This window comes from Erythranthe guttata, chromosome 12 (genome assembly GCF_056151865.1).
Source record: "Erythranthe guttata isolate IM_541 chromosome 12, IM_541, whole genome shotgun sequence".
NCBI lineage: Eukaryota > Viridiplantae > Streptophyta > Magnoliopsida > Lamiales > Phrymaceae > Erythranthe > Erythranthe guttata.
This window is the reverse complement of record NC_142544.1, coordinates 420037-445560: the sequence shown is the minus strand read 5'-3', so window position 1 is coordinate 445560 and position 25524 is coordinate 420037. Positions and strand designations below refer to the sequence as shown.

The 25524-nt window shown below is 36.5% G+C and overlaps 3 protein-coding genes and 1 long non-coding RNA gene across 4 annotated transcripts; 2 read left to right on the top strand and 2 right to left on the bottom strand.

Annotated features, from left to right (window-relative positions):
- Positions 1–545: 545 nt before the first annotated feature.
- Positions 546–2611, bottom strand: LOC148766146 (uncharacterized). The gene is made up of 2 exons (XR_016035009.1): positions 2348–2611; positions 546–994 (listed from the first exon to the last, which is right to left on the bottom strand). It is a non-coding gene; the product is annotated as an uncharacterized LOC148766146 (long non-coding RNA).
- A 1546-nt stretch (positions 2612–4157) lies between these two features.
- Positions 4158–6191, bottom strand: LOC148766145 (glucan endo-1,3-beta-glucosidase 8-like). Its single transcript, XM_088826877.1, has 2 exons — positions 5554–6191; positions 4158–5443 (listed from the first exon to the last, which is right to left on the bottom strand). Exons 1-2 carry the CDS (start codon positions 5919–5921, stop codon positions 4276–4278), a joined length of 1536 nt encoding a protein of 511 aa, XP_088683003.1. The 5' UTR covers positions 5922–6191; the 3' UTR covers positions 4158–4275.
- A 3786-nt stretch (positions 6192–9977) lies between these two features.
- On the top strand, positions 9978–12639 carry LOC105960284 (uncharacterized). The gene is made up of 6 exons (XM_088826730.1): positions 9978–10448; positions 10537–10762; positions 10847–11295; positions 11437–11802; positions 11892–12129; positions 12257–12639. Exons 1-6 carry the CDS (start codon positions 9993–9995, stop codon positions 12637–12639), a joined length of 2118 nt encoding a protein of 705 aa, XP_088682856.1. The 5' UTR covers positions 9978–9992.
- A 2544-nt stretch (positions 12640–15183) lies between these two features.
- Positions 15184–24166, top strand: LOC105973038 (RNA cytidine acetyltransferase 1). The gene is made up of 26 exons (XM_012998032.2): positions 15184–15505; positions 15609–15700; positions 15964–16135; positions 16257–16379; positions 16598–16771; positions 16976–17086; positions 17167–17300; positions 17415–17508; positions 17852–17950; positions 18535–18671; positions 19023–19120; positions 19628–19751; positions 19865–19952; positions 20065–20164; positions 20240–20292; positions 20422–20598; positions 20686–20723; positions 21317–21410; positions 21792–21971; positions 22100–22208; positions 22312–22381; positions 22457–22607; positions 23030–23158; positions 23405–23530; positions 23607–23672; positions 23765–24166. The coding sequence occupies exons 1-26, from the start codon at positions 15401–15403 to the stop codon at positions 24023–24025; spliced, it is 3105 nt and encodes a 1034-aa protein (XP_012853486.1). The 5' UTR covers positions 15184–15400; the 3' UTR covers positions 24026–24166.
- The last annotated feature ends 1358 nt before the right edge of the window (positions 24167–25524 follow it).

Sequence of the window (25524 nt, the reverse complement as noted above, 5' to 3'; positions counted from 1 at the left end):
AATAATATTATTTGACCGTCGGTCAACGACGGAAACAAATTCCGAAAAAATAATTAAAAGAATGCAAAGAAAATTTTGATTTGACTTTGGGGTCCATTAGATATACACCCCTCATATGGAAAATAAATAGGGATAGATCCACCCCTAAAATTCTTTCTTTGAGATAACCCCCTAGAGAGGGAAAAGTACTATTGTGCCCTTATTTTACTATTTTCGCCCAACTGCATTCAGCATTTTTGCTACTGCATTTAGTATTTTCGTTTTTTTTTTAATTTTTTTTTTTTTTTTAGCTTTTTTTTTCTGATTTTTTTGCCCGAAAACTTCCCTGTTTCGAATATGACTATATATGACTATCTAAGTTTTTTTTTTTTTTTTTTTTTTTAGCTTTTTTTTTCTGATTTTTTTTTTCCCGAAAACTTCACTGTTTCGAATATGACTACATATGATTATATAAGACTATAGTCATGTACTGTCTTTTTACCCAAAGTTATGGTCGACCGATTATATATATCGTTGATTTTATAAAAAAAAAATTCATCTACATCTCCAACAAAATTCAAAATTTGAATAATGATATTATAAATCAATTCGCACCCAACAAAAAATTGAAAAAACGCAATCATCAACATCACTATACATCAGAATCACCACATAACTTATATATGACTATATATAACTACATGTGAATATATATGACTATATCTATATGACAATATGTGACTATATATGACTATATGTGACTAAATATAACTACATGTATATGACTACATGTGACTATATATGACTACATGTATATGACTACATGTGACTATCTATAAAAGTATAGTCATATATAGTGAAATACACAATCACATGCAAATGTTACTATATGTTACTATATATTACTACATGTGTCGAAACCCTATCAAACTTTTTGCCATCAGGGTCTAGCTCGTCAACTCGAAATATATCTTCAAAAAGTGTTTCCACCATAGTTACAGCACTGTGTCGAAACCTAAATCCAAAAACAAAACACGATGAGTCCTGGCCCATCAAATTACACATTTTAGATGGTGTAGAATTTCACATCGGTTAAAGTATTTTTCTGCGTTTATTATATTGCGAATCTGTAATGATTAACTACTGAAAATGGAAAATTTCATCCTGATCGTCTCAAATTGAATGGGAAATTCACAATGCTAGAAATAGTTTTTTAACATGCCATAAAAAAAGAATACTTCGGGGGTAACAAAAGCGTATTCGATTTCAGAAAATTGACAGTTAAAACCACAAGGCTTGTTTTAAAGCTAGATTAAGTATCACTGGCTAAACACATAATGTAACGTGTACAAAACGGTCATAAATAATAATATAACTAAACTAACTTCAACCTCCTGATTTTCTAATTTCTCAGGAACACAAAAAATACTTATAGCAAAATTATTATCCTGCAGAAACTGCACAAGCACAAGCATTAATGAATTTAAACCACAAATCGCTTTTTTCATACGAAACTCTTGCTGATTTAGCTGCCGATATTTGATTCCAAACAGGGCTCAGTCCAATTTGCAGCCAATGATAAAATTGGCAACACACACACACACACACACACACGCACACACACACACACACACACACACACACACACACACACACACACACACACACACACACATATATATATATATATATATATATATATATATATACAGAGAGATGTCAATTGTGAAAGCAAAGTAGATGAGCAAAAAAACAGCAGCGAATGCAGAAAAGGTGGAAAGAGAAACAGAAAACCCAAACGAAACCCTAGATCAATCAATCCCCAAGTACATCACAAAAAAATAAGAATCTTAGCAAATAAATAAAAACAAATCAAATACAGAGTCACATGCAAATGTTACTAAATGTTACTATATGTTACTATATATTACTACATGTGTTTACATGTGCTGGATCATTAAGACGTGGAATCAACGAATTCATACATCTATAATCTATCTAAATAAGATGATATATTGCTCTTAATCTTGGACTGGTTTCACAATACTAACAAAATCATGACTATTAGAGATAGTTCATACATCTATCAGGCATTTTATACATGAATTCAATGGTGACAAATACTAGCACAAAAACATTGAGTGGATATCATCGGTTGGGGAAAATTCACACAAACTACATCATATCATTAACCATTAACCATTAACCATTAACCAGAGTAATTAAATCATGTCAAATCTATGTAAATTGTTAATCATAAGAAAATGATTTAGTAACTAAATTACTTAATCATCATTAATATTCAAACAAAGTTATAATCTATGTCATGGAGAGTTGATGAAATTCGTAACATAAAAGAAGTACTCACGTCAATTCCGATGATGACAGCACCTTCGGCAAGAAACAGAGTCATGTGACTCGTGAGATTAAACGGCGCTGTTTGGCAACTGCCCCGAGGAAAATTGAGCCGGCCGCCCCCTTTTTTCCCAGCTTCGAAATTCCCGACATCATCTTTTCAAACGCCGCCGTGTTGAGAGTCGACCCATCCCCCATCCCTCCAAAGTCAGTCAAGTTGAACGACAGAGACTTCAGATCTTGGCGGCGGCGGCGGCGGCGGCGGTGGCGGCGGCGGCGGCGGCGGTGATACTAGGGGTATCACTCATTTACCCTTGACTTTGCTAGTAATAAACAACCTAAATTGTGGGCCCATCTTTTGATTTTGGTGGTCAAATAGAAAATGGTCAACTCATATAAAGTCAATTGGTCAACGCATTGTGCGCACTGCGCAGTTCTCTCCACCACTCTCCTCAACTTGTACGCCAAATGCCATCTCTTCTCCGACGGGCCACCGCCACTTCGCCGGAAACTCGTACAAGGAGAGCGTCCCCATTAACAACTATTCCCAACTCGGCTGCCGCCCATTACTCGTCTTCATTACTGCAGCTCTTCAAAACAGATGCTCCGCCTCCGCAACCTCCCGAATTGCCACACCTTCGCCGGACTTTTTTCCGCCGCCGCGGTTCCCTCGTGGTGAAATTGGTCGACTCTCGCGACGTGTTCGTAGTACAGATCCATGGTGATCGTCTGCGCCTTAGTTGGGGATTCCTGGACGAGGCTCGTAACGTGTTCGACGAAATGCCTGTGAGGAGTTCGATCACCACTATGATTTCCGGTTACGCCTTCGCGGAGGCTGGCGAACGAGTCTTTTCGATGTATTCCGATTGGTGTTAGACGGAAAATCTAATGAGTGAATCTGTTTTTGCATCACCTGAGTTTGTCGAAAACGGCAAACAAGTTCACTTTTTTAGCAGTCAAGAAACGGTTTGTCTGAAATTGTTTCGGTGGAAGGTACAACGTTTTTTTTTTCTTTATTTTTTTATATCAAATTGCTGAAAAACCCTCCGTGTTATAAATATTAGCAACCACCCCCTATAATGTTTTTGTTTAGCATACAATCCCCTAAATGGTGAGTTTTTAGAGTTGGTTGGCTAAATGATTGAATCATAGGTGGGTGTTTGATAATGTTTATAACAGAAGGGAGTTTTTTGAACTATAAGAGTACACACAGGGGTGCGAAATGCAATAAACTCTTGCGATTAATCATATATTCGAAACCTTAGTGTTTAAACTTCTAATTTGGACATTTTGGTCCCAAGAATTGGATTTTGTCGGAATGAGATTCTTATGTTCGGGAGTCGTGATTATGTAATCCTCGTATTGGGTAATATGGCTCGTAGGAATGGAGTAAAAATACGCTTCATCGTGGTTGAGTTGGACTAAAATGTCCTTGATATGTTTGTTTAAAATCGAGCGTGGTTCCTATCATGTGTTTTGAAACCGAAACCCCAAACGTTTGACACATCTCGATTTTACTACCCTTTATTATATTGTTGCTATATGCTTTCTTTAACATCTTATTCTTGACTTGACAGCTGATATTTTGCTAAAAATCACCGACCGTGCAGTTTGTGATCCGAAAAGTCTTCTACTTCTTTACGGCATCCAATCGGATTGCAGCGATGCACTCACTTGCGGAGGCTTTAACTTCACGAACGCAAGCGCTGCTCAAACGTGCATTGTCGTATGTCGTTTGCCTGCAGAGATGTGAGTTTTTATTATTGTTTTTATGCATCATCAAATTACATGGTTTCCTGAGAAGAAGTAGAACTATTGAGATATTCTATAGTAATTCATTTCATCTATAAATTGAATTGATTCCAATGGTTTCTTACAAAAACTCTAATAAGAGAGGTTAAAGAAAAGGTAAACTGAGTATACAATAAATCTCACTATCACCTATAAAACAAAACCATGCCCCCAATTCAATTCCAAGACGAAAATAATCAAAAGAAAAAAACCAAAAAACCCTCGGCACCTCTCCCCATCCTCTCCACTAGTTAACCCGTTGCTATCCGCCATCTCCGCCGACAGTATCTCCATTGGAAACCTGCAACTCCCGACGGAGGGGTCCTTGACAACCACCTTCCCCAGACCCTTAAAATCGCACGTGATGCTCTTATCATCGATTGACTGCGCCATCGCCTGGAAATACCCGTTGAACGCGTACGAAACATTCTTGTCGAAATCGAGGTTGTCGCAAGAACCACCCGGCCACGACGGTGTACAGTCCCCCATCATGCATGCATCTTCCACCTCCTCCTTCACCTTCGTTAAGTTACGCTTGTCCCCGTTGAAAACGCACCACCTCTTCGGCATCATCACCACCCCCTTCGCGGTGGTCGGAAAGATATCCCGCCCTTTTCCAGTGAAGTCGATCTTGTACTTGGGGTCGCCGTCGGACCTGTAAACCCCCCAGTGCCGTTGGAAGCCGCCGAGCGATAGCTTGTTCAGGTTCTCGTCGGCGAGGGAGTAGATGAACACGTCGATCGAGATCCCGGGCCGGAGCGGGGTCCCTTTGGTCCCCGTGACAAACGGCAGGAGACCCCTGAAGAATCTCTCTGCGTTCGCGGTGGTGGCCTCCGGGTAGCCGTCGGTGGGCCAGCCGACCTGGCCCACTATTAGCTTCAGGTGTGGGGCCCCCGCCTTTGCGATCGCCGTCAGGAAAGAGTCGTAAAAGAACTCGAAAACGTTCGTGTACACGAGCCCGTTGTTGTCGACGATTGTGAAATTGGACTTGTTGTCTACGAACGCGAACTCCGTGTCCCAACCCATTTGGGACACGGAGTACATGGGGAACATGTCCATGACGAAGGGCGCGTTCGTCCGGTTCAGAAGTCCGACGAATTCGACCATCTTGCTCTTCCAATCGGGGTGGAAATCGGCCTCCGACGGCTTCCGAATGTCGGGGGCCAACATGTCGGTGAAGTGTGGGGTGGTCGCCACCAGGTCTTTGTACCCGTTAGCTTCTATTGCGTCCTGGATACTCCGTAGTGCTTCGTTTGCGTTTATGTACATCTTCTTGCGATAATACGTAGAGAACGGCTCGCTCCCGACATAGAGGTACCTATCGAAAATTGAAAAAAAATTAACGATCGTGCAATAATGGAAATCAAGAAAGACACACACACACACACACACACACACACACACACGTGTTTATATCCGTATGCTTACTTTATGTTAACATTTAGGTCTTGGTACGCGCGAATTCGGGTCTGTAACCAATACGCAGCTAAATCAGGGTAACCAATGTTGTAAAGGCCCTCGTTAGGCAACGTCATGGTGACGGCGATTTCACCTCCGGCGAATGCTCTCAGGACGTTGTCGCTCGGGCTGAAAAGCTTCACGTGCCGGATACCGTTCTGTAGTAATAAATCGACCACCATCGACGGAATCAATCTGTGAGTCGTTTGCCGGCCCCAGCTTATGCCGATTATCCCTTCAACGGAAGAAGAAGATAACAATAGTATCGATATTACTCTGAAGGCTGCGGCGGAGAAGATCGGTGGGTCCCGCGGTGGTTTTTGTTTTCTTAACACCATAGTTTGGTTGATCTCAGATTTATGGAATTATAAAACTGGATCCTTTTTGGCTATGGTGTGGGGAGCCAATTCTTTTTCTTTTTCTTTTTCTTTTTCTTTTCGATGAAATGTGAGTGAAAATGCATTGTTTGATCCATACTTGTGAGGGAGAGAAAAGGAATGGTTGTTTTCTGTTTGTTTGATCCATATTTATGAGAGATTATGCTTCTTTTTTTTTTTTTCTGTTTTTAGTTATTACATCACATTTAAATATTAAAATCTCTATAAATTCATATATTTGTATTCTAATTATAATCATTGGTTGTAAGAAATCAACTGTTTAAATTAAGCTTAGTCACGATTGTAAAAATAGTCCTATCTGTTTTGAAGTAACGAAAAATTGGTTATATTCATTCGTAGTGAATTTAAAATTTCAATACTGCATCAATTATTTATATTTTTTTCCTCAAAATTGCTCTCATTATTCATAAATATACCACTGATTCTCACAAATAAAACAATAATTTGGAATGGGAATTCAAAGGAAATATACTTTGGTCATATACTCATATGGTATATATTTTCAAGACCTCTGCATATTAATTAGTCTTTTTAATACATATTTAAAAAATTTAAACGACACATAATTTAAAATAAAAACATAGTATTGTTTAATGTTATACTATTAAACAATTAACAAGCTGCACGAGTGATACGGATTTCACTAAGTTTACTATGTGTGACGGATTCGACACAAAAAGAGTTCAAATTCAAAATCGGTGGTTAAGTCAAGGCCGAGTGTGTTACGTGCTACAAGGACAAACTTGAGCTTAGCAGGTTCTTACATTTGCCCCCTATGTAAATTAGTAATTATTCCGATTTTACCATCGGTTTCGAAGTTTATGGATGGTTTTATTTGTAATTGTCACGTATCAATTTTTGATGGGGTGTTTAGGATGTTATTATTTGTGGATATTATTGAGAGTTTAATTACTAACAAAAACTTGGTTTTTCAATATTATAACATACTTTTGAATTAATTAGTTTAGAAATATATATTTTTACATTTTATAATATATTAAACTATACTTTCGGTTTTGCCGTTACCGAACCGATTTTTTTAATGGACTGTTATTTATATTGATCTTTTAATTCAAAATCATCCAATGTGTTACACCAAGTGTAGCATCTCATAGACCGACGTAAAACCATCAAGACCATTTAAACTCAAAATTTGATTTGTACGAATCGATTAACTATTTTATTAATTGATTATTATATTTTATTTAGTAAAAAGAGATTATAAAACCACATTACAAGATTTTATTAATTATCATTATATTTTATTGTGTAATAAAAAATTAAAAATACGATATATATATATAAAAAATATTTTATATTTTTAACCATGTGGACACAACTATCTAACTTTATTTGATTTCTCTTTTAGGCCACACGATCGGATCTCCAAAATTTGAAGAGAGAAGCTGCTTCGGTGGAGATTTATTTTGCTATTTATCCCTCCCCAAAGATGGAGAGTGCCCAAACCCCTCTCCACAGTTATAGAGTCATTTAGCCAGCATTTGTGGGCCTTTCCCTTATCATTCTTTATTGATTTTTTTTTTCTTTTGATTATTATTATTTGAAAAGAAAAAAAGATTTCATTAGCCTCTCTGTATTATTTATGTAAAATGTTTTAAATATAATTAATTTGAAAAAATTGCAATGTTGTAATGAAATTACATTAGTTTTTATGATTCTGTAAAAATAATTAATATTGCATTTATTTACTTATTAAAAACGAAATTATAATGTACTATGAGTTTTCTTAAAATATTTTATTATGCTACAGAATATTGCAAATTGTAATTAATATATAAAATGTAACTTAACTAAACTAATGAACTAATGAAACTCACGACAAAATTAAACATTATAAAATATTAGATAAGATAGCGTAATTTAAAAATTCAAGTAATCAAAGAATCTGATTTATTAATTAGATATATAAAATTTTAAATAGTTATTTTTTCAATTTCTATGTTATTAATGAATATTTTATTATAATTTAATATTTAGAGAGCTATTTTAGAGATGATCAAAATGTACTTATTGGAGAAAAAAATATTTTGGAGAGTATATAAGTAGGACCCATTTTTATAGAGTAGTTAAAGAAGAATGAATGTGAGTATGTGATATGTGGGTCCCATGGTTTGGAGAGTGGATTTAGAGAGCACCATTGTGGATGCCCTAAGAGCATCTCCCACCCTTAACACCATTTTTTCACCAAATCCTATTTTTTGTGGTGAAAAAATGGTGTTATCTCCCACCCGTAACACGCCATTCTATAATTTTTCTATTTTTAGTGACAAAATAGTGTATTTGGTCTCCCACCATGTCCATCAAATTTTACACCAAATAATAAAATATTAATATCTCTCTATTTTACCATTTATAGAGAATAGGATTTGGTTTGGTCTCCCATAGCATTTCACCAAATATATAGTCTTGTAATTTATAATGTTATGTTCTAATGTTAATTTTTTGTTGTTTTATGATAATAAATGTATTTATTGTTTAAAATATTATTTATTTTGGCCAAACATTTTTATATTTATTTAAAAGATAAATAATAATAATAATAATAATAATAATAATAATAATAATAATAATAATAATAATAATAATAATAATAATAATAAATATATTTTAAATTTTGAAAATTAATTCACTAATTAACACTAATATATTTACTATAAATATATTTATAAGTTGGTAATCACATGAAATTAGTTAATATAATAATTGTATATGCTAATTATAAAATGGTGTTAATTACACCAAATCCTATTTTTACTTCTATATTTGATAGAAAAAATAGGATTTGGTGGAAAAAATGGTAAAATGGTAGACGGGTGGGAGATGAAAATTTCTTCACCAAAAAATTTGCTCAAAATATAGGATTTAGGTATATAGTGATATAGAGTTTGACCAGGGTGGGAGACTAAACTAAATCACTATAATTTTAGGTGTAATGGTGATTTAGAGATTTAGGTTGGGAGACTAAAAACACCTAAATTAGGTGATAATTATAGGATTTGGTGATGGGTGGGAGATATTGCAGGAGTTTTCGAAATTGTTTGGCGCGTTCAATATTGCCGATTTCGTACCTTGGTTAGGTGGATTGGATGTTCAGGCCTCGTTTGGTTTGGGTGATAATGGGTGATTGATTAATTAGTCCAGCTCAATCACATGTTTGGTTTGCTTGACTAAGGCCCATGATTGATGACGGGCCCGGTTCTTAATCCCTTATTTGAGGGATAAATTATCCACCCAATATTGGGAGGATTATCCAATTGGGAACCAGCTTTGCCCAAGTGGCATATTTTGTGGACACTTTAACCCTCAGAATCAATTGAATTTCAAAATATCTATTTTTTTCCCAAAGTCTTGCTACATTTTTTTCTGGAAAAATTAAAAGCAATTCCCCATTTCCCCCATTTTCTTTTGGTTTCCAGCAGGTGAGCCTTCCACAGCTAAGAACACACGCTTCCGAGGTAAATGAATTATTTTTTTCTTACTACTTTACATACCTGAATCGCGATCTACTGTTTCTTAGGAAAATATTGCAAATCCCTAATTTCTTTTTTTTTCCCCTTAGATTTGCAACAGGGGTTTCTTTCCACACCGAAGAACAAACCCTTCTTCGAAGACTACCTGAGGTAAATGATTTTATTTAATTTTGTACCTGGGCATTACATTCTTGATTCCCCATCTATATACCCTATTCTGAATTTTGGAATCGAACATTTAGTAGAGTTCCTCCAATCGTCGGTGCTCCTTCTGCAGCCGGTAAATAGGTGAGGTGAATCTTCTCTGACCCATCGAGAATTTTTAAATATTTTTTATCTTATACGGTATTGTAGACCTATGAGTTCTGTAATTTATTGTACTTCATACGTGATTTAGCTTTGTTATTGACTCAGTTACTGCACTTTCGTACAGTTTTTGTTTGAGATGGATATTAGAGAAGAGCATGAAGAGATCTTGTTGGTTTTGGAATAAATAATTAGCATTTCCAAGTTTTTCCTTATGGCATGTTATGGGGCTTATTGTAAGTTGAAAGAACGTCGCGCAATTCGTAATCGTATTGTGCGTTATTATGTTTCCAATAGTTTGAATGCTCGAGTGCCCGATCAATTACAGAAAATTAATAGGCTGATTCATGGTTCCGAAGTTTATTGTTTGGACAATTTGCGTATGTCTAGAAATGTATTTGTCCGTCTTTGTTTTCTTGTTCAAAATTTTGGTGGCTTAGTTGATACACGCCATGTCAAAGTTAATGAACAATTGGCCATGTTCTTGCATATATTGGGACATCACACAAAAAATAGGATTGTAGGGTATAATTTCAACAGATCCGGGTACACAGTTAGTAAGCACTTCAATCGTGTTCTGAGTGCTATAATTAAGCTATATCCCTTGTTCATTGTGAAGCCAAAACCTATTGACGAGGGTTGTACAGACGTTCGGTGGAAAGTGTTCAAGGTAATAAACACATTTTTTAAATTTAATATATGTATGTATAGTAATTTGCAAAGCAACTATTATGAAAACTATCGGTTTGAATGTGTAGGGATGTTTGGGAGCATTAGATGGTACTTATGTCAAAGTTAGGGTTGCCCAAGAAGATAAAGCGCGGTATAGAAATCGAAAGGAAGATATCTCGGTAAACGTGCTAGGTGTTTGCGATGCAAGTATGTGTTTTAGTTATGTTTTAACTGGATGGGAGGGTTCTGCGGCTGATAGTAGAGTCCTTCGAGATGCCGTTTGTAGACCGAATGGTTTGAGAATCCCGGACGGTATTGCATATTCCGAAAACTTTTTCAATTTTGATTCTACATATATGTGACTTGAAATGATTTTTATTGTGTTGGGATTTACAGGAAATTACTATCTTTGCGATAATGGATACACAAATGGAGAGGGTTTTTTAGCCCCGTGTAGAAGTGTGAGGTATCACTTGGATGAATGGGATGGTAATAATGCGCCTCAAAATTATAAGGAATTTTTCAATATGAAGCATGCGAAGGCTCGAAATGTAATAGAAAGATCCTTTGGGCTATTGAAGTCACGTTGGGGCATCTTGCGCACTAGTTCGCATTATCCTATCAAAGTCCATAACCGTATTATCATGGCGTGTTGCTTGTTACAAAACTTTATTCGTAAAGAAATGGCCGTCGACCCATTGGAAACAAGACTTCCACCCATCCACAATCCCACTAATGATCCTGAACTTAGATTTATTGAAAGTGTAGAAACTTCACAACAATGGGTGTCGTGGAGGGACGATATTGCGAGAGACATGTACGATGAGTGGATGAGCAGACAATATGTATTATGCTTATGAATTTTTATTTTAATTGTGCATTTTTAACTGTATTAATCTGAAGTTTATTACTATACTTTATTGTGTATTTATTATTTGATTGTTTTACTTTATTCTAATACAATATATACGTTGAGTTTAGTACAGGTTATAATGAATTCAAATGGAACAAAAAAAAGCTTGGGTGTTCGAAAGACGGACAAATCTACAAGGTCATGGTCCATTGTCGAAGAACAAGCTTTGATTAACGGTTTGAAGGACCTCGTGCTCACGGGTTGGAAATGCGACAATGGATTTAAGACGGGGTTCCTTGGGATTCTACAACTTCATATGACGAGTGCATTCTCGGGTACCGATATTAGGGCGAATCCTCACATTAACTCTAAGATACATGTATGGAAGAAGACTTATGGCTCTTTGTCAACTATGATGACCCGTAGTGGATTTGGATGGTGTGATGCCACTAACACCATCGACGTCGAGAGTGATGATGTTTGGGAGACATATGTGAAGGTAACCGGAGAAATGCTATGTTTTATCTAATCTACTTATCATTGCAATTAATAACTTCATGAGACATGTGTTTTATATACTTGAAACAGACAGATTCGAACGCTCGTACAATGCGGTATAAATCGTTTCCCTATTATAAGGATTGGCTCGAGATCTTTGGTAAGGACAGAGCGACTGGGGAAAACACGGAAGATTTTGTTGATATGGTGCAAACTATGGCAGATAAACATGGCATAGATAATGAAGGAGGTGGTGATTATGTGCCGGAGATGCCATTCAATTTACATTCTGAAGCTACCGAGTTTCAGTCGAACGATTTGGGTCAAAGTTCCACCAGCACGAAGACCAAGTCCTCGAAGAAGCGCAAATTTGAAGATGACTCATTTGACCAAAAAAATTTCGCGGTAATGTCTTCTTTCTCCGAACAAACTGAAGGTCGTTTAATTGTGGCAAGACGCCACCGTTTCGGGGTACCACATTCCGGCCAAATCGAGGGTCATGATAAACGCGTGGGCCATCGGACGCGATGAGAGCGCGTGGGAAGACGCACACGAGTTCAAGCCCTCGCGTTTTCTCAGAGACGGCGTACCGGATTTTAAGGGGGGGAACTTCGAGTTCATTCCTTTCGGGTCGGGTCGGAGATCCTGCCCAGGAATGCAGCTGGGGCTCTACGCTCTTGAAACTGCGGTGGCCCATCTTCTGCACTGTTTTACATGGGAATTGCCAGATGGCATGAAACCGATTGATTTGGACATGACCGATTTGTTTGGCCTCACTGCGCCGCGGGCCGAGAGGCTGGTGGCCGTGCTGACCCCGCGGCTGCTTTGCCCGCTTTAGGTGAATGGCGTTGGAAGAGGCGGCGCGTGGTATAATAAATGCACCATGAGTGAAAATATAATTTGAATATTTATTATTAATTTGTGCTGTGCTTTTATACTTGTGTTTATTTGTGTTTATGTAATTACAATCATCTCCAACTATGAATCTTTCTACACACGATTCTTGCGGTATTAAATTTAGTGCAACTTCTAGATCATATGGAATATTTTCCAGTTTGTACCCGTTTTACCCGATTTGAGCTCCGTATTTTGAAACAAGATATCATACGATTTGTCTCTTGACTTGTAAATATTAAATCGTGGGGCATCAAAAACTAGATTTTTAAACAAAATGAGTACAAACTAGATCCACAACATCTAAAAGATAATGTTGAATTTGATACTTGTCAATTTAGCAGTGTAACAAACGAACCCCATGTGCCATATCATAAAATTGTTGATCCGATGCTTTACTCGAGGAGATGCGCCTTAGAATTGATTGTATAGAAGACCAAGTTAACAAACACTTGGTAGAAGAAGCAGATTCCAGACACGTAGGTCTACAAAGGACGATTGCATGTCTCAAACTTGATCTTTCCGCCTACAATCGAGAACTGAATCGAAAAATTGAAGATTTGAATTTGAGACAGCCGCCGGCATGCAAAAGATTTCTCGCCGGGTTGATTCAACTTAAATAAATGATGTCTTCTTGATTAGTTGTTTTAGTTTTCGATCCAACTTTTTTTTTTTCCGTTCAATCGATCTGATGAATCTTGGATCCGGTCGAGACGTATTTGCATATTTTTCTACTGTGCGACCGTCGTCTAAGTGGCTTTCGACATTTAACCGTTATAAACTGATATTGCATTATCCCACACTCAGATATCGAAAAATTTCATCTATAGTTTTGTTCGACCAACAATTTTGATTCGTACATGTTATTATGCATCACTCAATCTCTCCCCCAACATTTGTCTTTGAATCTTGTCGTTTGGCCCCGCGAAGAAACAAAAACTGATTCAAGAAGAAATCAGCGAACTCAATGCACGCACATCTCGGATCGAGAATGAATCAATACCTAAATTTGTTGGATGGTTACAAATGAGGACCCTACCTCTATTTATACTAGACCACCTCCTTAATGGACGGTGGAGATCTATTTGATCTAACGGTTGGGAGTGGTTCACTAGAACACTCCAAAGAATTCCTACAAAATATCTACTAGAACTCTCTAAGAATCTCTACTTCTATACATTTGGGCCACTTGGACCTAGCCCTATTTGGGTTAAGTTTTGGGCTTCCTTAACCTCCCAACCCAAGGGAAACTGGCAAGGGGTTGGGCCAAAACTAGCGGGCCGTGACATCCTCCCCCGCCTAATCCGGCGACGTCCTCGTTGCCTCGAACAAGTGGAGACGATCTTGAAATTGCCACAAGTCTTCCTTAGTCTCCCCCGTTGTCTCGGACTCGGGTAGTCCCTTCCATTTGATGAGGTATTGAATACTCGGTGGAACACCCCTACGTCGCTTTAGTTGCCGGCCGAGCACTTCCTCGATCTCTTTATCATATGACTTAGTCATAATGGGTGGTGCTCGGTGTGACTCTCCTCGACTCGGGTCTTCCTTGTCTTCGTGATACGGCTTCAACATACTCACGTGGAAGACCGGGTGGATTTTCAAAGAACTTGGAAGTTCTAGGCGATACGAAACTTTGCCGACATTGGCGATCACCCGGTGTTTATCACCGGTTTACCTTTAGAGGTTTTAGAAAAATAAAAAAAAAGGACATGTGGCAGCAGAAGACCCACCCAGTGTAGGGTCGAAGGAACTAAGTCATGATCGATTAAAGAAAAATAGTCCTATCTGTTTTGAAGTAACAGTCTATTTGAACAAAACAATTGGTCATATTCTTAGTGAAATTAAAATTTCAATACTTCATTAATTATTTATATATATGTTTTTTTTTCCAAAATTGCTCTCATTATTCATAAATATAATTTTGATTCTCACAAATAAAATAATAATTTATGGAATAGGAATTCGAAGGAAATATATTTTGGTCATATGGTATATTTGATCTCAAGCCCTCTACATTTTTATTAGTTTTTTTTAATACATATTTAAAAACATTAAAGTGCGCATAATTTATAATAAAAAAAGTATTGTTTAAATGTTACATTGCTAAACAACTTAAATATTTTCAACACTTTTTTTTAGTGACAATAGCACCATGTAAACTATTAACAAAAGAACCATGTAAAACCCGCAAGGCTGGCCTAGCGGTTGGAGCAAGAGAGGTTGTGTCAATTGACCTAAGTTCGAATCCCCTTGCCAACGGTCGCTAGGTCGAGCTTGTCACACATGGTTAGCCTAGTGTGGTTTACATCTCTCGTATGGTTTGCAAGCTATTATACGAGAGTGTAGGTTTTCAAAATTGAGGGGTGGTCGTAATTATCCAAACAAGAGGGGGGTTTTTGTAATTTGACCATACCTCAGGGGGGTGTTTGTAATTTACCCTAAAAAATAATAATATTTTTTATTACGCATCCGGTTTTAGGACAAGCATATACCTCAACCGGGTTCACTAAACCCTAAGCCATAAACCCCAGCCACACTACAAAGTACAATCATTTCTGAAAAAGAAAAAAACCCACGCCCGCGCCATTGGGTTTTAACTCTCTCACCGCCACCACCGGCCGCCGTTAATTTCCGTAAAGCGCGCCGCGGAAAAGCCACTTCCGGTGAGTTCAGGGGAGGAGGGAAGTGAGAATTAACGACAGAAAATGAGGAAGAAAGTAGACGAACGCATCAGAACCCTAATTGAGAATGGCGTCAAAGCGCGCCACCGCTCCATATTCGTTATCATCGGCGACAAGTCACGCGACCAGGTATATCATATCTGTTTATCTATGTATATGTATATGTATATGTGTATGCATATGTGTAATTGTTCTTAGTAATGGTGATTTTTTATTTTCCCCATTGAAACAGATTGTGAATTTGCATTATATGTTGAGCAAATCGGTGGTCAAGTCGAGGCCGAGTGTGTTATGGTGCTACAAGGACAAACTTGAGCTTAGCAGGTTCTTACATCTTCCCCCCTCTGTAAATTAGTAATTATATGCATTAGTAATTTTATAGGGTGGAAACTGAAGTAATTTCGATAATTTGATTTTCGAAGGCAAGGTTAAAATTGGATTATTGTATCTTGGCAACTGTGATTGTGATGTATTTTGCTGCTATGCATTTCTATCGTTTGACCTGATAGCTCTTCATACAGTTACTGAAACACATTAGTTTGCCCAAAAGAAAAGTGGTTTACTCAATTTGGTCTTTTCCTGTGTAGTCATAAAAAGAAGCGTGTCAAGCAAGTGAAGAAGCTATTGCAGAGAGGGCTGCTCGACCCGGAGAAGGCTGATCCTTTCTCGCTTTTTCTTGAAACTGCAGGAATAACTCATTGCTTGTACAAAGATTCCGAAAGAATTCTCGGTAACACTTTTGGCATGTGTATATTACAGGTACAATTTGTCCTGAATTGCCATTCTGAGTTATGAGCAAAACACTATTGAACGTTAGTTTCCAATTCTTCTCTGTGGATTTTTGACTTCGTTTCTGTTTTTTTTTTTTTCTCCATGCAAGGATTTTGAAGCTTTGACACCAAATCTCCTGGCTAGGACTATTGAAACTGTTGAAGGTGGTGGATTGATAGTATTGCTGCTTCGCTCTCTTTCCTCACTCACGAGTCTTTACACTATGGTTATGGTAATGTCACAGATTCTACTTGAATATCTATGAGAACTTCAATAAGATAAATTATTCTGAGAGCAAGGAATTCTACTTTTTGTAGAAATAGATCATTTTCAAACAAAAAGTTTCTTTTCAAGAAAAAATAATTACTGATGGTTCCATGAATATGCATCTCTTTTATTCTTAGTTATTGTGCTTGTATTTACGGACTTACTGGACTTGATTAATCACAGGATGTCCATGAGAGGTTTCGTACAGAATCTCATTCTCAGGCTTCGGGGCGATTTAATGAACGTTTCTTGCTTTCACTTGCTTCATGCAAATCTTGTGTAGTCATGGATGATGAGTTAAACATTCTACCAATTTCTTCCCATATGAAATCAGTTACCCCAATTCCAGTTCTAGAGGTAAGCGTCCTTGATTTTCTAGAATTATGATAGTATTGAGAAATAAAACATATTCAGCCATACACCATGTTCATGACTTTCTATTGCTGTAATTGGCATCTCTTTAAGTTTCCCAAGTACCAAATATAATGACATTTGTTACAAAAATTGGTAATCCTGGAACATGTACCTGATTATTTGCAATTATTGTATTGCTTTTGAAAGGATTCCGAAGGGCTTTCTGAAGCTGATAGGGAACTGAAGGATTTGAAGGAACAACTGAACGATGATTTTCCTGTTGGTCCTCTAATTAGAAAGTGCTGCACAATGGACCAGGTAATAGTTGTTTCTTTGGCAGTATTTACTAATATTTTTGCAGTTTGATTATTGAACGCTCTTCTTATCTCTTCAAATAGGGAAGGGCTGTCATTACCTTTCTCGATGCAATTCTGGACAAGAGCCTTCGAAGCACAGTAGCTTTACTTGCTGCTCGTGGTCGTGGAAAGTCGGCTGCTCTTGGTTTAGCAATTGCTGGAGCTGTTGCAGCTGGGTAAATTATTTTAATTAATAAAATATTAAAAGCCATATGCCATTATTTCCTTCCCTATACCCCACTTTTCATGAGCTTGTCTTCATGCTGATTTGGAATAAACTGCCTTGACAGATATTCTAATATTTTTGTGACTGCACCAAGCCCTGAGAATCTGAAAACTCTATTCGAATTTGTATGCAAGGGATTTGATATGCTCGAGTACAAGGTATGACGAACTGCCTATGTTGTTTCTAGTCTAGCAAAAGTAGATCACTATGTTTATTCTCATTGTTTCACATCATCTTATCCTTCATTATCTAGTAGTTGCAGAATTTAGTTATATGCATGCTGGAAAAAAAAATTGTGCTCAAGATTGTCTTGGAAGCTGCTTTCTGACTAATTGAATTTGCTTTCTTATCCCCCCTAAAATTTAAATCCTGCTTGATTTTTATGAAGTTTAACAATTTAATGCAGTTGCCATTTGGATTGTATGCAAACTCATATGTATGGAATACTATTTGTAATAAGCAAAAATATATAGTAACATACTATTGCATCTTCACTTGTAGGAGCACATGGATTATGATGTGTTGAAAAGCTCAAACCCTGATTTTAAGAAAGCAACTGTGCGGATCAATATCTACAAACAGCACAGACAGACTATTCAGGTAAGTAAAGTTTAAGTAGAGTTCATATCTATTTCGTAGACAAAAAACTTATTGGGTATGTTATCTATAAGTCTTTTGAATACCTAAATGCAGCTGGTTCTTTGATTCGTCATTTATCTTGTGTAGTTTGAACTCATCTCTTTATTGTGAAGCAAATATTAGTCGTCCTGTACTTATTTTATTATACCCTTCAAATTTATATAATCATGTTGTTATTTTTCATTGAGCTGGTTTGAGTTGGAAAGAGGTGGGTGGGGGTTGCAAGGGAGAAGTTTGGGTTTTTGTGACTCAGAATTTAATGGGATGAGAAGAGAGTAGAGTAGCATCTTCCTTACTGTTCACCCTTTTATGTGGAATCTAATAAGGATAAATGAAGGCATTCCCATTTTCTATACTTCTTTTTTGGCACTTTTGTTCATATATATTTTCCATTGAAGAGATAAACAGAATGATATTTCTTTTCCCTTCTACTCATATCATGACTGAAGAACTGAAAGAGTTTTTGCTTCCACTGCAATCAGCTGTTGTTTATATTTTACTGACGAAAGAAGAAACAATAATTCTTTTTCATGTTGTTAATGCAGTACATACAACCACATGAACATGAAAAGCTATCGCAAGTAGAATTGTTGGTTGTTGATGAAGCGGCAGCTATACCTTTACCAGTTGTGAAGTCCTTGCTTGGTCCATATCTTGTCTTCCTTTCGTCGACGGTGAATGGGTATAGTTTAAACAGAATTTGGTGTTTTTTTTTGTCTATCGATTAAAAGGCTCTTTCTGCAATAGCAATTCATAACAGTTGAATTTGTAGCTAAGAATTTCAAATCCACAATAAAAGATGCATTGAACTTGTTTGGGCAGTTGCATGATACAATCTATTCAAACTAGCTATTTCTTGAGTCATTGTAATGGATTTGAAATCAGCTTTAAAATCCTTTACACCAAAATTCTTTGGTCGAGGCTAATCATGGCATCTAAATGGAATCTGAAAGAATTATTTATCCTGTATCTTGCATTTTTGTTCGAGCACTAGAGCAGTTCATGATAACTATATTCCTTTTTTTTTTCCAAGTTATGAAGGCACTGGAAGGTCTTTATCTCTAAAACTGCTCGAGCAACTTAAGGAGCAAAGCCATATATCAAGTAGAAGCACAGAGACTTCTGTTTCAGGTTTTTTTAAGTTTTCATCTTTTTCATACCCTGCTAGTCAACTCTGTATCAAGTTTCCCCTTATCAACAGCTTTTTCTGTATATTTTTGCACTTCATGAGAGAGGTGGTTGGTCTAGTTGATGTTCTGCTTGAAGTTTCTATTGGGTTTGCATTATGGTTAAAATATTTATAGATGAGATTCAGGGTTTTCATGCCCATTTATCAAGTTATACAGTAGATGACAATCTATCCGTAAAATGGTGATCAAAGTTTTTATTATTTAGTGCCAAATTATTTGTCTTCCGTTGAAACCATATTTTTAATAACTGAAATACTGTTTGGTCCTTTTTCTCTGTAGAAAAAAGCTTCTTTCCAGAGGGTCCCCTTCTTGAACCCTCTTTATATTTTCTAATATATATATATATATATATATATATATATATATATACATGTTCTTGTGAGTTTATAGATTCTCAAGAACGATCTTTTTGCGTAGTTGGCCTAATGTCAATAAACATCAATTGTAGGCCGATTCTTCAAGCAGATTGATTTGAGTGAATCTATCAGATATGCTTCTGGTGATCCAATTGAATCCTGGCTTAATGGTTTGCTTTGTCTGGATGTAACAAATTCCATCCCTAATATTAGCAGGTTAAATTCTAAACAACTTTTGAGTTTAGGGAATCTGGATTATCCTCCGTTTGTTGAGCCATCTTCATGTTTTATTTTTTATTTTTTATTGAGCTATCTTCTTTCTTTATCAGGCTACCCCCACCCAGTGAATGTGATCTCTACTATGTCAACCGAGATACACTATTCTCGTACCACAAAGACAGTGAACTATTTTTGCAGGTAAGCAATGCATATAAACATATCATGCGCTCGAGTGTTCCTAATTCATGTCTATATGATTTTATAACTGTTTTTTTCTTATTTAACTTGGTTGGGTATTGGTCTTCGACAGAGGATGATGTCTCTGTATGTTGCTTCTCACTACAAGAATTCTCCAAATGATTTGCAATTAATGGCTGATGCTCCAGCTCATCAATTGTTTGTGCTTCTTGGTATACATGATTTCTGTCAAATTTATGTTCTTACTTACTTTGCTATAAGCAATGTATTGACTCATCATTCTACAGGTCCTGTGGACGAGTCCAAAAATCACCTTCCTGAAATTCTGTGTGTCCTTCAGGTAAGCCTTCTCTTATTTTGCCAATTAAGATATTTGCTAAATACCAAGTCAAGCTTCTTTCATTACTTAAAAGTAATAATAATTACATATCATACCAGTGATACTATCTTTGCATGACCTTATGTGTAGATATCTTTTGAGGGAAAAATTTCTCATAAATCTGCTCTGAAGAGTTTAAGTGATGGCCGTCAACCCTCTGGAGATCAAATACCCTGGAAATTTTGTGAACAATTCCGGGACACAGTTTTCCCAAGTCTTTCAGGTGCTCGCATTGTACGGATTGCCACACATCCAAATGCAATGAGGGTAATACTATTGTTAATTTTAAGTGAAAATATGAAAAAAAAAAAATCTTCACTGCCTCCTTAAACAGCATTTTTTCATATATTGCAGCTTGGATACGGTTCGGTTGCTGTTGATCTGTTGACGAGGTATGCTTACAATTTTTCCCCATCCTTCTCTTTCTTATCATGGTTCTCTTTAATGCTTTCAAAATTGAAACAATGCAACTTACATGGCATGTTCATGTGATGTGGAAAATCATATACACAAGTGTATGTGTCATAACAAGTAGTAAAGTGACTGCAACCCGAGTGGGTCGCTGTAGGCCGTTTATAAGGCCATTCTAAAAAGAAAAGAAAAGAAACAAGTAGTGAAGTGATATAGTAACATTTCCCAAATAAGTGTGTTCTAATTACCAGAGTAGTTTTCAATCCAATCTTCAATCTGCAATAAAGCTCCTCCTCTCCTTGGTATCCAAGCCCATGCATCAAGAATATTCATATTTTAGCTCTTGCCTTTAACTTGCTTCACTAAATCTTTGATCCAAAGAAAGCAAAAACATCTAGCTAGATCTCTTATCTCATTGGAAGTGATCATAGAATATATATTGGGGCAATTTGGATTAAATGTCTATCTTTCTACTTCTTATCATAAGCTCTCCTTGGTGTAAATCGATCATAAGCTTTCCTATCATAAATAAGTAACTTGATAAAAATTGACTGTAAAATATTTCTTCTTGTAGGTACTTTGAGGGTCAACTGACTCCGATCTCCGAATTAGATGATGAAGAACTTCCTAAGGATTCTGATGTCGGAGTCATTGAGGCTGCAGAAAAGGTGTATTTCATATCTTTTAGATTCTTAAGCTTGTTTCCTTTATTGCTCTTTCAAGGAAGGTGCCACCTCATTGCATCATTGTACGGTTCTAACAATGTGATCATTTGCAATTCTCCATACCCAGTAACTTTACTTAACTATGTTGTCTCTACAAAAGAAAAGGAAATTGCACATGCACACAAATAGACATACAAAGGATCACCGAAAGGAATTTTTTGTCCTAATAAAATAAGGAAAATATTGGAATACTCGCTGCTCAAGGGGTGTGGACCTTGTAAATTTGTTTTCTCAAATATTTAGCTCGAGTCATAGTGATTGAACTTTTTACTTGCAATCTATTGCCTCTATTCTTAGTGGCTCTAAAAGTCGTAATGGGTGCAGGCATCTCTGCTTGAAGAAAATATAAAGCCAAGAACTAATCTTCCTCCGATGCTTCTACCTCTTCGTGAGCGGAGACCAGAAAAGCTCCATTACCTTGGAGTCTCATTTGGGCTTACTCTAGATCTATTCCGCTTCTGGAGGAAACATAATTTTGCTCCATTCTACATTAGCCATGTTCCAGTTAAGATTGCAACTTTTCTATTCTTTAGTGGTTTATTTTTTTTTTCCTATTTATTCATTATTTGTTTCTCTAAATGTGGCGATACATTTGATTAGCTTATAATATTCTGTTTCACTTCAATATTCAGAGTAGCATGACCGGTGAACACACTTGCATGGTTCTGAAAGCATTACATAATGATGATATCGAATCTTCTGGCTCCGGCCCGTTGGGGTTTTTCAGCCCATTTTATCAAGGTTTGTCTAATTTCAATTTTGTGAATTGTCCTTTCATCCAATATTAGTATGTATATACATTAATTTTTTTTTGGGATATTTGTCCTTTTCATATTGTCATCAGTGTTCCAGAAGAAATTCACAAAATCATTGTCTCGTGCATTTCGTCAAATGGAGTACAAGCTTGCCATGAGGTACGAGACCGTGGTCTCAGGTCTTATCTTCTTTAAAATTACTCTACACTATTCTTATGCTCCCTATTTTTGCAGTGTTTTGGATCCAAAAATCAATTTCTCAGAGGGGGATAATACTCCACCGCCTCCCTCTGATGGATTTTTAAATTCAATCAGTGAAACACTATCATCATATGGCATGGAGCAACTGGAAGCATATACAAACAATCTTGTTGACTATCACATGGTATGTGCGATTATTCTTTAGAGTTTCAAGGAAAATATTTAAAGAAAGTTTTTCTATTTTTATATTACATATTAAGCCCAATCAAAAGCCCCCAATCTGCATATGGAACTGGGATGCGGTCTGTCTAGTACTTGGTACTAACGGCAAAAATATATATTCCAAGTTTTCAGAAGCATATTTATTGATTACATGTGGCTTCTAACTTCTAAATGAAAAATAAATAATATTTCTGAGTTCTTAACGGCTATTTCACCCGCGTTGTCACTTATTTTGAAAGCATCATTATTTTTTTCTTCTTGTTTTTGTCTTGCTTATCGACATCCAAATGTTCATCAACATTAAGCAAAACAAATTCCGTTCCTACAATTTTAACAAGCTCTGATAATCTTGCATGTGGTGATAAATTGTTTGACATGTGGCAGACTGAAGATTTTGTTGATGATCTTGCTCGTGGATATTTCTGGGGGAAAATTCCAGTTACATTGTCGTACATCCAGGCTTCTATTTTGCTCTCCATGGGCTTGCAAGGAAAAAGTATCTCCTGTATTGAGGTACTCACATTTTATTTCCTTTGGCAGCTGTAGATTTTACCCTAGTTTACTAGCTTTTTTTTTAAGCTTTATGATCTTAAGTAATTCTTAGTTCGTACTAAAAACTTGCTAATGATATGAGTATTTAAAGACCTATTGAAAATGTTTCCATTTTCATTTTCTTTTTATCTGATCCGGGTGGGGTCCACTTGCAATGTTTGATCGCCTTGGCCTTTTGCTTGCTAAGATGCTCATGTTAATGTATAGGGAGAGTTGAAGTTGGAAAGGCAGCAGATAATGTCTTTATACATGAAAGTCATGAAGAAGTTCTACAAATACTTGAATAGTGTATCTTCAAACGAGACTCGTCCAACTGTCTCTCGACTAAAAGATGTAAGTGAACTTACCAAAATACTATTCCGGGTTAAATCTTCCCCCCTCTCTCTTTCTTGACCTGTTCTTCATGCAGATTACTTTGGAACCCCATCCAGTATCAGTGGATGACGATCTGAACAAGGCAGCAAAACAAGTCCAGGTTCGTTGATCTTTTTCTGACGGTTATACCCTTCTGTTATCTCGTTTTTTCTCTCCTTATTAAATCTAGTCTAACTCAAAGCCTATTCTCAGGATGATATGAATGCGAAGATGGCCGGTCAAATGAACCCAGAGTTACTACAACAGTATGCCATTGTCGATAAAGAAGCTGATTTCGAAAGTGCTTTGCGAAATGGCAGTGGAAAAATTCTCTCTGGGGGTACGATTAGCATAAAATCGACTACAAGTAAGATTGAGAAGAAGCAGGGGAAGCAAACAGAGAACGAAAAGAGTGATAAAAAGAGAGGTAAACATGACCATAGTTCCAAATCAAACAAGAGGAGAAAATCATGAGCCCTAAACGCAAGGTTATAATTTTATTAATACAATGTTTACAATGACTTTCGCTGTTAATTTATACATGTCGTGCATTCTGTACGATGTAGAATTCGATTCCGTATAATTTGGTACTATATTTAACTTTGCATTTGTCTACTTTATGTTGTATTATTATTTTTGATAGGGTAAATTACAAACACCCCCCCTGAGGTATGGTCAAATTACGAAAACCCCCCTCTTGTTTGGATAATTACATCTACCCCCATCAACTATGATTTTTTCTTACACCTCCACCCTTATGGTGTCAAATTCAACATAATCATCTAGATTCCGTGAAATTTGCTCTAGTTTGTACTCGTTTTGTGTAAAAATACAGTTCTCGGTGCACCAAAAACTGATATATACAAGCTAAAAATCACATATTATGATCATTTTGCTTCATAATGTAGAGTTTTAATGAGATAAAATGGGTACAAAAGTGATAATATTCCATATAATCTCGAAGATTTCACTAAATTTGAGGAGTTGAGGGGGTGGTTGTAATTATCCAAACAAGAGGGGTGTTTTTGTAATTTGATCATACCTCAGGGGGTGTTTGTAATTTACCCTTTTTGATATTATACACTTTTTTTTTTTTTTTTTTTTTGCGAACTAGCGAGTTTTGTGAACGCATGATACTGTAGGCTTGTAGCTGAACAGTTAAGGGGCGGAATTGTAACAAAACTTCCGAATTTTACCGATTTTGATCCAAGTCAAACTCATACCCGCCCCATATTTATTTGGGGCGAATATTCCCCACTATTTTCGAGGTTGGGCGGACGGGTCAAATTGTCATCCGTCATATATTTCATTCAAATTTCTTCCAAAGAGTCAAAAGAGAGCAGATTTTTTTTTTGGGTGACAATCGATCTCCGAAGGATGTAAACTTGTAAAGGTTATATCGAGAGATTTGTATCTTGATCGTGAATCAAACGTTAAGATTTAATAAACGTGTAAGTCGTTATAAAATTTAAGAATGTGATTTTGGTACTTCAATAAAAATGATTCGAGGGTTTGGCACCATAATCCGAATTAATTTGGTGCTTTAATAAAAATAATTCGAGGGTTTAACACCATAATTCCGAATTAAACTTCATGTTCTCAAACTTCACTTTGAATTTCAACCAACTCTCATATTTTTCGCACCAAATCCATTTGTATGCCCACTTAACACTAACTATGCATTCAAGAATTCAAAAAATAAAATAATATAATTTTGAAAAAAATATTTTAAAAATTATTTCATAAGGGACAGTTATTTTCCCCTGAATCTATGCAATTTGTAGTGATGGAATTGCAAAATCTGGTAGGCATGATTGCCCATTGGGGTAGCCTCTGGTTGAGCAGAGACAAAATGAAATGATGCCTTGTTTGCCAACACTGTATTATAATGTCAATATCTAATTCCTCTGCCAGAAAAAATAAAAATAAAAAAATATTTATTTAATAGAGTTTTGTGTAGATGATGCAAAAGC